The 16,420-nt window shown below is 38.9% G+C and overlaps 3 protein-coding genes across 4 annotated transcripts; 2 read left to right on the top strand and 1 right to left on the bottom strand.

Annotated features, from left to right (window-relative positions):
- Window positions 1–174: 174 nt before the first annotated feature.
- Window positions 175–3,006, bottom strand: LOC137731014 (small ribosomal subunit biogenesis GTPase RsgA 1, mitochondrial-like). The gene is made up of 5 exons (XM_068470052.1): window positions 2,218–3,006; window positions 1,476–1,697; window positions 1,179–1,373; window positions 860–1,053; window positions 175–513 (listed from the first exon to the last, which is right to left on the bottom strand). Exons 1-5 carry the CDS (start codon window positions 2,872–2,874, stop codon window positions 324–326), a joined length of 1,458 nt encoding a protein of 485 aa, XP_068326153.1. The 5' UTR covers window positions 2,875–3,006; the 3' UTR covers window positions 175–323.
- Window positions 3,007–8,792: 5,786 nt separating this feature from the next.
- Window positions 8,793–12,044, top strand: LOC137730816 (F-box/kelch-repeat protein At1g67480-like). 2 transcript variants are annotated; one of them, XM_068469798.1, is made up of 4 exons: window positions 8,793–8,922; window positions 9,950–10,020; window positions 10,128–10,966; window positions 11,181–12,044. In XM_068469798.1, the coding sequence occupies exons 3-4, from the start codon at window positions 10,413–10,415 to the stop codon at window positions 11,809–11,811; spliced, it is 1,185 nt and encodes a 394-aa protein (XP_068325899.1). In that variant the 5' UTR covers window positions 8,793–8,922; window positions 9,950–10,020; window positions 10,128–10,412; the 3' UTR covers window positions 11,812–12,044. The 2 variants fall into 2 exon arrangements, with proteins under 2 accessions (XP_068325899.1, XP_068325900.1); XM_068469799.1 differs by lacking the exon at window positions 8,793–8,922 and adding an exon at window positions 8,982–9,155.
- Window positions 12,045–12,672: 628 nt separating this feature from the next.
- Window positions 12,673–15,793, top strand: LOC137730815 (nuclear pore complex protein NUP54-like). Its single transcript, XM_068469797.1, has 9 exons — window positions 12,673–13,288; window positions 13,411–13,464; window positions 13,719–13,778; window positions 13,873–13,983; window positions 14,411–14,476; window positions 14,556–14,642; window positions 15,004–15,105; window positions 15,199–15,348; window positions 15,432–15,793. The coding sequence occupies exons 1-9, from the start codon at window positions 12,836–12,838 to the stop codon at window positions 15,546–15,548; spliced, it is 1,200 nt and encodes a 399-aa protein (XP_068325898.1). The 5' UTR covers window positions 12,673–12,835; the 3' UTR covers window positions 15,549–15,793.
- Window positions 15,794–16,420: the final 627 nt, after the last annotated feature.

Genomic DNA, 16,420 nt, shown 5'->3' with positions numbered 1-16,420 from the left:
AGGAAACCCTTCAATTTGCTTTTGATAGTGTTTTACGTAAAACTGAGCGTTTAGGATTCGCACGGCCGACCCCACTTGATAGGATTTGTTGTTGATGTTGTTGACTTGTTGCACCCACAAGCAATCCCTATCTATTGAGAGTGTAAAGATCTCTGAGATTGAATCGGTTGCCAATTATAAACGTTGCTTGCATTTCACTACAAAAGAATCTAGCAATCTGATTACACTCGTGCTGTTCTGTACGGCTGAGGTCAGTGTAAACACTGTTACAACATCACGGCTCAAACTTTTAACTATTTACAACGTAGAAATGAGTGAGCTTTCTACTGGTTTTCATCCCTCATTGCCCTCAGAAAGGCATCATTTTCCTCATCTAGTAAGTTGTCGTCATCATCCAGCTCGTCTAATTCATCGAGTAAAGATTGGTTCGTACTCTTGCGAGATACTCTCCTGTGCTTCTTCAGCTCCAACCGCGGTTCAGCTTGTTGAACGCCCTTATCTCCCGCCTTGTACCTGCAAACAATTTGTCCATTCAGGCTCATTAGCAGGACAAACAAAACATACGACATTTGTGCAGATACTAATTAAGTCTACATAAGCACAACGATGAATGCCAGGGCAAAGTTAAACCGGCAGAAAATTATGAATAGTCAAACGATTCACGCCATAGAGACGGTGAAATACTAGCTGCTTTCATACCACTATGTTTCGGTGGAGCATATGATTTCTTTTTCACCGTAACAACCATGGTGGTGCGGATTATCAGCATTCAAGTACTTAAACCACAGAAGTTGAAGTATTTAGTTGAAAAGCATGCATAATCAAGGTTAATACCCTGATATATATAACACAAGCATACCTGACATCACCCTCCTTTTTAGTTCCATACGTCCTTAACTGAAATTCCTCTCTGATTCGGATCTCATCAAGAAGTTGGAAATAGTACGGATATCTTTCCCAGTCAGCACTAACGACGCACCCCGGTTCACCAAGATGCAGGCAATCATTGAATGAGCATTTAGCAGGCTCACCGTCACTGAGCATCTTCCTGATCTGATAGGATAAAAGCGAAAGTAGCAGTAGAAAGTAACAAAAGTTAACATGTGCCAACAATGTGAGGGAAACGAACTTAAAGGACATGAGTCAAGTGAAGGGCATAAAATAAAAAGTACACAAACCTCTGGGAATGTTTGTGCTAGAGATTGCTTTGTGACTTTTAGTAAACTAGGCTGGTTGAAGCCAGGAGTGTCAGCAAGATAACCCCCGGTAGACAAAGGAAGCAACGAGACATTGCGAGTAGTGTGCTTCCCTCTGCCACTTCTTGTTGAAACCTGTCCAACAAGCTGATCCCCATACCATTTGCTGCCTAAAATCTGAAATAAGTACAGGAAACAACGGATATATGAGCACCAAACTCACACGAACAAAATGATCGAAACAAAAGAAAAAAGAAAGAAGGGAGTGATGAAACCCACCGGATGAAACAAATTTTCCCCTTCTGCATCATCGGAAGCATGGTGGTTGCTCCTCAAAGCATTAATCAGACTAGACTTTCCGACGCCACTTGGACCCACAATAACACTTGTCTGATCTCTCAATATGAATGCAAGAGAATCAAGGCCATGGTTAGATTCAACACTGCAGAAAACCGGGTTGTAGCCCCACTTATGTAGCCTAGACTTCCATGCAACCTTTGCCTGAAAATTTCATCGAAGGTTAGTACACTTAAGAATCAATACTACCAAAACAGAGTATACAGAAGACGGACAAATTATATTGCATCCATAAAAGTAAACCACATTTAGCATGCCAGAACAATTCATCCCAATTCGCGTTCCAATTCGGTTCCACAGGTGATTTTACCATGCAGGATAAGAATAGATTACAAGGAGAAATATGATCGAGCTCAATAACTAATTGTAGGCGCTGTTGCGCGCTACTGTACGATGACAGATTAGATTCGAACGAGTCTTCAACAGGATCAAAATTTCAGAACCAGTTTGATGCTTCGTTGAACTATTACATGAAAAACAGAGAGCACCGGATCAAAAATTCAGAAACATTTTGATGCTGCATTGGATTATTCTACTTTTTCTCAGAGGCCAATTCTCATCCGGAAAACTAAGTTTACTCACGTAACACAAGAGATTAACAATAATTAGAACTAAGCAGCAAACTAAGCACCAAAATTAAAATTAAGAAAGAATCCGATCAAACCTCTTCGTCAACCAGCTCAGACTTGTTGAGACCGAGTGTGAGCGGAATTCCCGTGGACTCGGCCTCGATCAGGAACCTGGTGAGCGCGAACGGCTCGAGCTTGGGCTGCTCCATGGAGAAGAGCACGAGCAGATGGTCAACATTCGCAACCGGAGGGTCAAGAATCTCGGAGCTCCGTTGGTATACATTCTCGATCATTCCCCGGCGGTCCACCCAATCAATCGACCCTACCAGCACCTTGTCCCCAACCAGCACTCTCCTCTTAATTTTCTTCAGCACCGCCTTCACGACGCACAGCAGCTCCACTTTGCTCTCTTCGATGCTTCTGGGAGGCTCCACGATGACGCGCATGAAGTTGGCCTGGGCGGCGGCGACGGTGCCGACGGTTTGGGACTCGGAGAGAGGGGGCTTGTCCTGGGGAGACAGGACCGGGGCGAGGGAGGAGTAGTCCTTGAAGGTGTGTTTGGCTCTGAGGAGCTTCTTGTTCGGGGGCTGGGATTTCCTGGAGACGTTAGGGTTCTGGTGCTGTTTGGCTACAGCGACCGTGGCGCACCGGAGGGTTGAGATTTGGCGGATGAGTTTGGCGACGGTTGGGAGAGCAGCGGTGGTGGGGATGATGGTGCGGTGGCGGAGGATGGACATGGAGGAAATTGGCATGGAGATTGTGGCGGTGTTTGGATACAGAGATTAATTTGGTTTGGTTGCGAAAAAACTGTTTGGGAATTTGATTCAGTTGAAAAGGGGATTATGGTTATAGAGATTCTTCATTTCTGTTATCAGCAGATTGGAGTGAGCACTGCACAGTGCACAGGCATTCTGCATTTCTCAGCGGGGTCGAGACTTCATGGGTATTTACAAAACGACGTCGTATAGAGAATTCATGGTTTGGACCAACACTGGATTTAGGCCCAATTTTGTGCAGTAGACTTTATAACTTGATTTAGCCCGATTTAGCCCAAAGTTAGGCCTCATAAAATGTAATGTAGCCTTTCTTTGGGTCTTGGAACACGTAGTTTTCCTTTTGGTTTAGTGTACTCCTCTCTTTGTTTCTTAGAGTCACTGATTCGGCTCACACGAATACGAGAACGATATTTACATTTACTTATAATGATAAAAAGTTAATGTAAGATTGTAATGTAACTTTGTTGTGAGTTTATTGGTGCGTTAATCATGACTTCGAGTCTACAACCACTGCCCCGTTAATCAAAATTGACAAGACTTTTATGTGACAAGCTAAAGGTTATCGCATAATGTAGAGTATGGTAACTCATGAACCATGACCAAAAGCGTCTCCAATAGAGATCGTACAATCGTGGAGTTCTTAAATATAAGTATAAAAGGTTTTCAACGAGTCGGAATAGAAGTCCTCAAAGTATTCTAATATATAGAGAACTTGCGAGATATCTCAAAGAAATTCTCAAATATGAGGATTGCTTAAGACTTAAAAGGTGGGCCTGCCTGTTGATTTTGAGTGGGAACCAAACCCACCAATGTTTGAATGCTGCACAACATAGCTTCATTCTGGGTTTTTTTTTCTAATTGTTTATTGTTTTTTGAACCAACCCACGTGAAAGATTTCTACAACTTGTTTTTTTTTTAACCGTTGGGAAACCAACAGTAGAGATAGCTTTTTTGATTTTCATCAACGACCACAATACTACAACGAGATGAACAATGATTTTTTACTATTTTAATCTCTCTATTTAAGAATTTTACCATCAAAACCTCTCATTGCAGACAACATTCCTTTAAGGACTCAATATTACATTAAAGTCTCTCAATGAGACTTCAAAGTTAGTGGTGACCATTGAAAATGCCCTAAAATTGGCAACGAAGTCAACACCTAAAAGAGGGTACTTTTTTTATAACTATTTTGTTTTTCTTCGTCTCACCACCTATACGATGCCACCCATGGATAAGATAACCATTTCATCGAATCTATTTTAGATAGAGGAGAACGTGCACGGGCAAAAGGAGGAATAAAGAATGGTGAAGGAATGACGGTAGAAGAAATATAAAAAGAACGTGCCTCGAATTACAGACAAATAGAAATCACTATTGTCGTTTTGTTATTCTCTCCTTTATTTATTTTTTTTTTCTATCCCACCCACTACCTCCCTTTTTTATTCTCAGTTGTTGGTTATTCTCAATTCTTCGTTACTCTCATATATGTTCCTCCTTTGTAGTAACATCAGAAGTAAAAAATTAAAAACGAAAGAGTTATTAAATGACTCTTAATTTCACAAAACACGTGACAAAAGAGATCATTTTAGTCAAAATTTTTGCAAACGTCAAATTTGTAGGTGAGTTACATATAATAAGAGCTTGTGATTTGGTCATTATCTCATGGTGTTTGGCAAATCTATGGGAGTCAATGGTATTATATTATCCCGGATAGGATGACGAACATAACCTCATTTCATACACTTACAAATTCTTATCCCTTCTTCTATGCAATACAGCAACAACTTACGTTTCATGACAAACATGAAACTCAAAGATAATCTACAACAGCAACGTCTTATTTTATTAAGTGGAATTGGTTCTATGAATTCTATAACATCACTGCGCTTGGTTTTGCGTCAAGTCTTCCGTTAACTCCAAGTACTCCATGTCTTTTCTTAAAGTTTCTTTCCAAGTTTCCTAAGTCTTCCTCTACTTCTTTTGTCCTAAGCCTCTATTCATATCTCAATTTTTAATCAGAGTATCTGTAGATTTTCCGCTTACATGTCCAAACACAGAGATAATCACTAAACCAATTTTATGACTAATTCAAATCCTCCTACAGAACATCACCATGTTTATTAAAGATACAAATTCTGCCTACCCAACTTTTATAGTAAGTAGTGTACGTGTAATGATATCTCTAAAGCGTTTCGGAATGTCGGATAAACAAGAGGATACTACTTTTTTTATTCTCGGTCAGGTAATGTTAGGGAAAATAAATTTTTTAAACTTAATTTGTAAATCAAATGATGTGGATGTCAATTATTGGATTATTATTTAAGTAATGATTAACGTGTTTATTTCTTATTAGTGACACATTATTTGATTTGCTAACTTAGTTTAAAATTTTAGCTTCCTTAACATTATCCTTCTTGCTCAGAACACCACCATGTTTATTAACAATGCTTTTCGCAGTCAACTTGCTACAATTTGACAAAAGCCTAAAAGCAATTTAGGTCAAAAATGTTGGTTGTTTATTTGATGGACACTAGGGATGTCGGTTGTAAATTTGCAAAAAAATAGCAAAACATATTCTCTTGGTTTTCCCAAACTGATTTCAACTTAAGGATGGATCAGATGTTTGGTTTTGTTAAAAATATCTAATTAGGTAAAAATCATTTGTTTTGTTGCACAATTGGATTGACCTTTAGGAGAAAAGTCTTCGCTATTTTCGATTGTATTTTCTTTATAATTACCTCGCAATTACGTATCTTGATTTTTATGCATGAGAGATAAACATCCCGTTTGCAAAGCAAAATCTCAATTGAGACAAACACCAAAAACAAAACCAACCCAAAAAAAAAAACCAACCCCTAGAGGCCTGCACGCAAGGATCATTGGCCATTTAGGTAGGCATAACCACAGCCACCAGATGATAACCATACTGACGTGTTGCATGAGATTCTGAACTAAATCAAAATTACCTACCAAATAATTTTTTTAATGCTTTCTTCGAACAATCAAGGAGCTTAATTATATTGGAATACTAACTAATGCGTGATTTTTATATCGGATTATAATCTAATGATGATGTGGTAGCCAAAATCATATAGGAATGTGACCACCTGCTCTGCCCATTACGGGAAGGCCAAGCTACCCCCATCCGTTCACTTCACCGACCCTTTCAACGTGTGCCCACCACACCCATCCAATGGCCAATCCGCCGTCGACTTCGACCCATATTTGCCTGTCAGTCGACCTATCCAACCACACCCACACAACGGCAGTACACAACGATTTTATCCCACCGCAACAGAACACCACAAATCCAAACATAAATTACGTCGATCCCAGGGAGTATTTTTCATGTGATTCTTACATGGTCATGTTGTTTTACTTTTAGCGTAAGAATATTTTAAGTTCATGATATATCAATTGTGTTGCTATAAGTTGTTTAAGAGAGTATTATATCGTTTAATTATAGTATAATACGTGAATTGTTAACAACGTTTGACAAGATAATCGTTTTATGTAAATTTTCTCAAATGATAGAAATTCATGTCGTGTCAATTTATAAAGGAAAAAGAGGAACAAACAGAAAAGTAAACCGTTCAAAAATCACTGTGAAGATGTCGATTTTCACCCCCCCCCCCTTTGCATGAGCATCACAAAAATTGGGGGGAATTATTGTTGAAGTATTAACCTACCAAGGGGCGTAATTTGAAGGAATGTTAGATTATGTTGAAATTGACCGTTTAATGGATAAGACCACACATTTTCTTCTGGCTCCGGAGAGTTGATAGCAGCCTTAGACACTGAGAATCTCTTGGTCCATTTTCAACCTAGATGCTTATAAATCAACAATCTTCTATAAATTCCTCTTAGACACCATCCACACACACACACACACACACACACACACACACATATAGATAGGAATTAATTGTGGAACTCACTTCATACGAACTTCAACGATCCAAACTGTTTATTTTGTAAGTCTCGATTCATAAATCATGCTTTCAAAAATTCAATTTAATCCCAAACATTTGTCCATTTAATTATGATGATGAAATCTTAATGTTTCTTAGAACATAATATTCATTAGTTTTCTTGAAATAAATTAGATGTCTCAAATATTTCTAATTTGACTAATATTTTGTGAGAATTATCTATGAGGTGGATCTTAAAAAATACACTATTCAGATTATTGAAATTCGATGTGATACAAGCCCCACAATTAGCCCTTATTTTGAAAAAAAGGAAGTGTGAAGCCAATGAAAGAATAGGGGGCACGTGCCCTCCTCAAAATTTTGGACTGGAAGAAAACATGGGATGAATTGATATGCTTGTGGCATTTTGTGATCGCATTCATGTACTTGGAGCATGACTCGCATTGCAATAGCTACCAGATATTTTTAGAATCTCTTGTTTTCACCCGAGCAACGAAAAATATCTTGAGAGTAATGTGTTCTCTACCATATATCTTTTATTTTTTTTGTTTTTTGTTAATGAGAGTGAGATTTTGAATTGACAATATTTTTATTAGTGGCGGTTTTATATAACCAACAATATTACAATTTTTTGTCTATTCTATGCAGTGGTGGATGCACATTGAGGTCAAGGTGATCTTAGGATCACTCAGAGTTTGAAATATATACATGTAAACATCTTTCGAAGATTCTTTGAATTTTTGGAATGGGTCTATTTTATGCCCACTAAGTGTTTTATGTAATGTTTTCTAGTTATATCTCGGCAGCATTCAGCAGATTGCATCGAAAACATTTGATACATACACGAGAGAAACTTACCTATAACATAAGTACAATCTAAGATTCAACACCAGTATCTCAAGTACACAAAGAAAACTTACTTGCACCATAAATTCCAGTTGCATGGTTGTTCTTCTCTAATTACAGTGCTCATAAATGATAATATTATTATTTATTTTGTAATTTTTTGCTGTGAATCCAAAAACCAGTCGATCCAACTTTGCAGAAGTCCACAATGTCATCAAGGTATGATTGAACTTCCCGATGCCCCATCTATCCTCTTCAACTTAACCGTCCAAACTCATTTATCTTCTGAAAATAAATTCACAAAAAAAAGGAAAATACATAAAATCCAGTATTATACATGTATATATAGTACTCATTATTTCTTTTTCCCGTATAAATCCAAAAGTGCTTCTGAGTCCTACGTCGTCCAAAAGTGCTTCTGAGTCGTTCATCGCTTGTTTTGATGACCAAGTGCGTTGACCGGGAGTTCTGATTTGGTTAACCTCACTTCTGCTCCACGCAGATCATTCACACAATAATCAATCTCCGAGTCATTACACGCTGGACAATCCCCACCTGTCATTCCTGACAATCAAACAAAATAAAAACAAAAAAGATAACTTGATAAATAAAAAATAAAAAGTTAATTTAATTTTCCCATTGTTTCGTAAACAGAACTAAGATCGTCTGTTTCGAATCAATTTTTTTGTTTTTTAATTTTTATGTTCAAAGTTGACGAAGTTAAAGATTCAGACCGTTTATTTTATATTATATGATTGTTATTATTTATATCGCACAATTAAGAATCTGAATCATTTTTTTTAACGGTTGAAATCTCTTGTCCTTTGGTTTTGGATAGGGAGGGGGAAGATTTTTCAATATGACTGACACACAAAGTGATACATTATGTGTCATTATATAAATATTATGATATGTATGTTAAAAAGATTAATAACTTAAAAAATAAAATTTCTCTTTACTTACATCAAAACACGTGATTTACTACTTGTGTTTATGTCATAATTAAAAATTTATCTGGAGAGAGAGGATATCGATACGTCTGTTTCCTTACTCTGACGTGGTTGGGGGCTTTGTCGTCAGTTTAATCCTCTTCCCATGTAATTCGGGTCCTATAAAACTCCTCGTGTTCCGCTCTCTCAAGCACCTCATCATTCTGATTGTTTCTAATTTTAGCCTCCTCCTTCACACGTTATAATCTCTCTCCAAATTCTGTGAAACTTTTCTGGATAGTCTCCTTTTTCAGGTAATCTTCATTAATCCTCTCTGTTAATCTCAGATTTACATTCCTGCTTTTGCTTATATACATGCACTCGTTTTCAACATTTCCTAATCAGGTTCGGCTTCCATTTTTTTTCTTTTTGATTAAGTTTATGCTGTTTTGAATTCGAGCGTTATTCTAATTTAATCTAAATTACGGGAGGAGATTTGAGCTTGAGTAGGGGAGCACACTGGTTTAGCCAATTTGGCTACGGCCAGGTCTGGATATAGTTTATGCTTTAATTATGCATAATTATTATGTTTCACTAATCCCATCTTAGCTAAGCTAACCCAAATCGACATATTTGGATTTCATTCTGATTTGTTCAAGATATTGGTATTTTTACGTGTTCAGATATCATTCAAATTTTCTGTTTTCGAGAGTGTCAATCACGTCGGAGAATTAAAACTTTGCCTGCTAGTTTGAATGATAATATTAGAGCGGTTTTAGCTCTCAGGAGCTGAAATTTGTGTATATTTGCAAACGTTTCGAGGCTGTATCTTCTTTGTCGGTTTGGGATTTGGGTTGATGATTTTCTGCATTGGTTTTGATCGAGATATTACGTTACGTGATCGCATCATTATCTAATTGTGATTGGATCTGGTTGTCTTGAGCTCCATTTTTATTGTATCCTGAAAGGATGATTAGATCTGGTACTAAAATTAAGATTTTTTTCAATCTGATTAGCTAAACAAAGTGGGTAGGCAGGTTTCTTCCTTGGCCCGTCTGGACTAGTTCTGCTGCCGGCCTTGACTACGAAGGCCGCCGGTGCTTGTATCAATCTTTTGTGTTCATGTCTTTGTTTCTGAAGTTTTTACAAAGTTAGTGTCACAATATAGACACTTCCCCCGAAAGTAATATACGCGAATTGAATGCGGAGTATAGTTTTTTTTTATTGAATTTCGGTTGTTGCTGTCTGAATCACCGATCACTGCCTTGTTGTTTGAAGTGCTAAAATTGTGTTATGGCAATATTCGAGCTGAATCTTCTGACTCATTTGTGATTCATTCAGGTGATTATCCACTTGGACATGTTATGGAAGTTACTGGGGGCTAAAACCTGCCAAGTATATAGCATTGACTGGTATGATTTCTTCGACCTGTCTTACTCCTTGACCGCAGATGAATTGTTTATCGTTTTGTTCCTATTCTTGAAACAAGATTCCGCTAATTTTGCTCCACGATATGCAGGTACTTGGGCAATGTGTGGAGCAAGAAAGAAGTTAAGGAGCAACTACTTTGGGAACAGAAGTTTTGTTATGGAATTTGAACCCTGTCGACACAGAAAATTTCCTGCGTTTACTGCTTGTGTTGTGCGTTTTGCGACATATTTTATGCCTTGGTCTTGTAAAATTCCTATAGGTGACGGATATCATGAATTCCTTTAATCAAAAGTCTGCTTTAAAAAAAAAAGAATACGCATTGTTGGGAGATACTTAACCGATCATAGGGGATATTACCTGCATCTCGTTTGACATGCATAGCTTCTCAATCTACACGATGCCGGCTTTTGTGAGTGAAAAGAAGAGGTTCAAAGATCCAAATACGGGCCTATCCAATTCAGTCAAGCAAGATACACCAATTCGTAAAGAAAGCTATCGCGGTTTGACTTCTCTGGTTGTAGATGATTTTGACAGCCCCATTCTGCCCGGATTGCCAGATGACATAGCAAAATATTGCCTTGCGCTTGTTCCTCGTTCAGACTTCCCTGCAATGGGTGGTGTGTGTAAGAAATGGAGGCATTTTCTTCAAAGCAAAGAACTCATCACTGTGCGGCAATTAGCTGGGTTGCTTGAGGAGTGGCTCTATGTGTTGACAACTGATTCCGAAGGAAAGGAAAACCACTGGGAGGTTTTAGATTGCCATGGACATAAGCACCATGTTCTTCCTCCCATGCCTGGTCCGACGAGATCTGGGTTTGGGGTGGTGGTTCTCAATGGAAAGCTTCTTGTCGTTGGTGGATATTCTGTGATCACCGAGACCACCGTTGCATCAGAAGATGTTTACCAATATGATTCTTGCCTCAACAGGTTTGTTTTGTGTCCATTTTCAGTGATCAGTCTCTTCCTTTAATTTCCTTTCTGCAAAACCTACATAAATGTATAAGAATGCCCCGTATTTTCCCTCACCATGGCTACTTTCTCCGACATATTAGACTCTAACGAATGTTGTATGTTAAATGTGGTTCTCTGCACAAGCTTAACTTCATAAGAATCCAATCTTATCGTTTGTTCGTAATTGTAGGTGGGGCAAATTGGCAAACATGAATGTTGCTCGACATGACTTTGCTTGTGCGGAACTAAGTGGTATGATTTACGCAGTTGGCGGATATGGTATAGATGGCAGCAGTCTATCCAGTGCCGAGGTGTACAATCCTGACACCGATACTTGGACCCTGATAAGCAGTATTCGCCGCCCCCGCTATGGCTGCTTTGCCTGTGGATTTGAAGGAAAGCTGTATGTTATGGGCGGAAGGTCAAGCTTCACCATTGGTAATTCGAAGTTTGTTGATGTCTACGACCCCGAGAGTCACACCTGGTGCGAGATGAAGAAGAATGGTTGTGTCATGGTCACTGCTCATGCTGTGCTGGAAAAGAAGCTGTTCTGTTCGGAGTGGAAGAACCAGCGCAAACTTTCGATTTACAATCCCTACGACAATTCTTGGGAGATGGTACAGATTCCGTTGACAGGAAGCACAAGCATTAAGTTCCGATTTGGGACACTGGACGAGAAACTTTTGTTGTTGTCGCTCGAGGAGGAGCCTGGTTATCGTACTTTGTTGTACGATCCAAATGCAGCACCAGGATCAGAGTGGCAGACTTCTGAGGTAAAGATGTCCGGTCCGTGCTTGTGCTGTGTTACAATCAAGGTGTGAAACTGTAAGGTGTGCCCGAAAGGCAAAGGTTAGAGGACGTTCGTAAAACTCTAAAAATCAGTTGGTGAACTTCTTGTATTGACTGGATTTTAGGACACTCTAGTGTAACTGTATTTGTTTGTTCCGTTGCCCGGATTAGGACTCTTGGGTTCAGCTTCGTGCATTGCTCGGAGTTGAGTCTACTTTGATCATGTATTAACTTCATTGCATTCGATTATATTCCTGTCGGATCACTCTGTGGCATCTCTTTTTTATCTTCTTGAGATTTTCAATCTGATACTTCGATTTTGATCTAAGTACGGTTCAACTACAATAACTCGATTACAAATGAATCAGATTTTTTTTTTAATAAATTTTTTGTAGAAAGGTATTAGGCGAGATTAGCTATTCGTCAATAGTTTCGTCGAGGCACCAAACCTCCTCCAAAGAACCAAGGGAGAAAGGATTGTTGCACCTAGGTTTTCTACGTCCCCCTCAATTGGATTTTACAAATCTACATTGGTTAATCTCTCATTGATACATAATTGTCTTCAACTAACATTAAACATAAAATTAACCACATCAGGTGACTTAGTGGTAAGGGCGCGGATTGCGGCTCCAATAAACAAAAAATATGAGAGGACCCGGGTTTGATGTTTCGAACTGATGAGTCTGCTTGACTGTGGCACGGGTAGAGTGAAATTTCTCATAGCCTCTCTAAGCCTGAAATGGGTGAATAAACGCGTCTTACCATCAATTGTCCTCTTAAAAAAAAATATGAAAAAAACATTAAACAAAAAATTATCTTTAATAAAAAAGAACCCCCAAAAATAAAATTTTTAATAAAAAGGAGCCCTAAAAAATTTGAAATTAAAAAGATCCCCAAAATCGTTTGACTAATGTGAAGGAGAGGGAAAAAGACTGAGAGAAAAAGCGGGGACAAAGAAACCAAAAGCAGGCACAGGCAAAGCGTCGAACAGCGGAGCTACACCACTCTCTCTCTCTCTACATTCAACAGCGAGTGAGATCAGCCGCAGCGGCGACAATGTTCGGAGCTCAATCTTCGTCGTCCCCCTTCGGCACGCCTTCGTCAACCCCAGCGTTCGGCACGCCGTCGTCGACCCCAGCCTTCGGGACGCCGTCGTCGACCCCGGCTTTCGGGACGCCGTCGTCGACCCCGGCATTCGGGACGCCATCTTCGACGCCATCGTTCTTTACTCCTTCGACCCCGGCCTTTGGAACTCCGTCGACGTCTGCATTTTCCGCCGGTGGCTTCGGCGGCTCCTTATTCAACACTCCGTTCTCTTCTCAAACTCAGCAGCAACAACAACAGCAGCAAACGCCGTCGTTTCAGCAGCCTCAGTCTGCTGGCGGCTTTGGGTTTCAGGCTCCGTTCTCTGCGCCGCAGCAGCCGACGCCCTTCCCTAATTCTCAATTGACGACTCAGATGGCTCCTGTCGCTCCTCTCCCTTTCTCTCTCGCCGATCGCGATATTCAAGTAAGCATTTCCCTTTTTTTTTCTTTTTTTTTTTTTATTGATGATTCAGTGCCAAAACCGTAACCTAACCCCCAGCTTTCACTTTTCGTTTTGATTTGACGGATTTTGGTTTTCTCTGCTAGGCAATTGTTGATGCTTACAAGGACGAGCCTGGAAACCCTAAATATGCTTTTAAGGTTCTTTTCTAATTTTTTTTTTTTTTTGCATTAATTTTTTTAGATTTTCGAATGCATTGGCTTCACGCCCATGATATCTGTACCTGTATGTTTGGTTCCTGAGGAAATGGCAGTAAGGTTGTGAATTTTGAAGGTGCTGAATCGGTTAAGTTCATGTTTGATTTAAAACCCTAATTTATTATTTTCCTCTGCTTTTGAGAAACCTAGTTTCGGAGATTCGTGTGAGAAATGAATGACTGTCTTGATTTTTGCAGCATTTGCTGTTTAGCGTAACTGATCGGCAGTTCAGGGTGAAGCCTGCTGGTGTATCGGATGTGAGTTTATTGTTCCCCTTTTATTTCCTAGGTGCCAGTGGGATTATCTGGCTTTTTTTTCTGGCTAAGTTTGGAGAATAGTTTGCATTGCCAGATAATGTGGGCAGAGGCTATGGCGAAGCTTGAAGGTCTGGAAAGTACTGACAGGGAACGCCTGTGGCCTCAGCTTGTTCAGGGTTTTAAAGATCTCTCTCAACGCCTGAAGGTAATTGTTAGTTTGAAGCATAGAGATATTGTTTTGAGTATTTTTGTGTGTTTTTTCTGTTGTTGCTACTTGGAAATAGTACATTTAAGTAATATTTTGAGTTTTTTTGTTGCTAAAACTTAAAATTCACTGGTTGGTGTTCGTGAATGCCAATTTTGGATTAAGATGTTATTGTCCAGGGATATTTATGAGTTCTGAGATGGCAGTTACTGAGACTTGGTAAACTATTCTGTAAAATTGTTGGTTACCCACCAGAGTTGCTGTCCCATGTTTGTCATTGGATCACTGCTATTATGCAAGTATTAAACTAATATGGGGTTTGGGTAGAAAAAAATTGCAAGAACCAGTTGGTGACACCGACGTATATATTTGGAGAAATTCGTTATCATTTACTAATGTCTAATGTTGTCAAACTGAATTGATGCAGCTCCAAGATGAAGTCCTTCTTTCAGATGCTGAGAGATTGCAAATGACCCAAAGCAATGTCAAGATGGTACCTTTTATTGTTCAAATGTCCATCTACTATTACCACATAATTTGAAAATGGGTCTCACGTCTTTTGCCATTTGCAGCTTCAAAGGCATTTTCAAGCTGACACTCTTCCTTGGATCGAAAGAATGAGACAAAAAGAACAAGGTCTTCAAAGGCGCCTTTTGAGGGTGGGTACGCTTTCTCCAATATATTTAAAAAACTGTAAATAGTGAGTAAGATGGGTTTCATCAGTACCTTGTAATTTTCTAGCCTACGTTAAGCTAAAAGCTTCACATAGTGATGAAGTAAAATAAGGTTCAGACCTCATTGTCCTTTATTGACCGTGTTGATATTGAAGTTGGCTTAGAATAAAATACCGTCATTGCAATCTGGCCCTGTTACTTACAGTGCTTAACCAACATCTAGAAGGCCGGATTTATGACTGTTGTTTGCTTGGAGGGTTTAAATCATGTTTGTGCAGGTAGCTTATGCATTTTGTATTTTGCCAAGTGTTTTTGACATCTTTGTTCTCATTTGTTATTCCAAAAGGTGATGAGAATACTGGAGGCACTAGAGGGAAAGGGTTTCCGACTGCCTTTAATGAAAGGTGAAGTAGAATTGGCCGAGAAGTTAGCTGCAGTTACAAGACAGGTATGTTGTTGTTATGCTCTTTATCCCTTTTATATGCATCCTACTCTTTGTGTGTCATTGGGTGAAGATACTAACAAGCAGATGGATTTCCAGCTGAAAGGATCGGGAGCTGAACTTTCTAGGAGGGTACAAAACCTATTAACCATATCCCGTGTCCAAGAGAATTCTATTGGTGGCGGTGGTTTAGGTTATCTTCCAGGATCAACCAAAATACACGAACAGAGTCTTGCTGCTATGCAAGAGGTAAGAGCAGACTAGTTTGAAACACTTCCTTTATATAATAACATCAGAATTGGGTAAATGAGTGTACTTTTTATGTGGAGCAGGTGTTACAGCAGCAGACGGAAGCTATTGCGAGACTCGGCAATGTTTTGAAGCGAGATATTAGGGATATGGAGATTATAATGGCTGAGGATATGGAAACAACACAGAACGGGAGCTAAGACGGGAAAATGAAACAAATTGTTGGTTTGTTAATTGTAATATTTTGATTTAAATTTTCGGGTTTGATTCAGCATCAACAGCCCCTGAATCATTAACAGAGGTCGAGTTAAACTATGCAAATCAATTCAGCTGACCACCAGAGATGAGATTCAGTGTTATACCTGCAGCATCATTTGCAATGAACATTAGCTCTTATTTTACAAATTTTCAATGGTCGTTGCAAGCAGGAGATGTTGCAAGAAACCGGTATATACCCAGTTTCCTTTTGCTTTTGTGTAATCCTTCAAGTGTCTCCTTGGGAGTCCTCTTGCTGGTGGACCCCACCCGGCACTGATTCGTTTATACAATAGAATCTACGAAGTTTAGGGACGGCCTTGAGGGTAGTTGAAAGAGGTGGCTTCGTATTATGTTAAGAGTATTCTCAGTAAGGGGTTATATATAGGGCTAGAAAAGTGATGAATATAGCTTATTTTAAAGCTCTGAGGAATCTTTAGGGTTTTATAAAAGAATCTCTTCCAATGAAGGGTTATTTCTTTCAGGTTTTATATGATGTTATATATATATATTTATGAAGTACTTTGATTATGTGATAATTTTTTTATTTTTTATTTTTATGAACCTTTCAACCTAAAAAAGTTCAAATTGTGATAAAGTTTGATTTCATCACTTATGAACCGTTTGTTGGATTAGAGTTCTTTATTTCAATCTCATGCATTGAAAGATACAAACTCCCACTTCGTCTTCTGAATTAATTTGATTTTCACATACAACACAACAATTTACTTAGCATCAATTGGTAAATTAGTATCATACGATTTTGAAAAAAATTATTTGAAAATTTCACCCACTAATGCCCATGAACGTTAAATCA

Source organism: Pyrus communis, chromosome 4, assembly GCF_963583255.1.
Source record: "Pyrus communis chromosome 4, drPyrComm1.1, whole genome shotgun sequence".
NCBI lineage: Eukaryota > Viridiplantae > Streptophyta > Magnoliopsida > Rosales > Rosaceae > Pyrus > Pyrus communis.
Note: the sequence above shows the minus strand (reverse complement) of the source record. Positions and strands in the feature narration are given on the sequence as shown.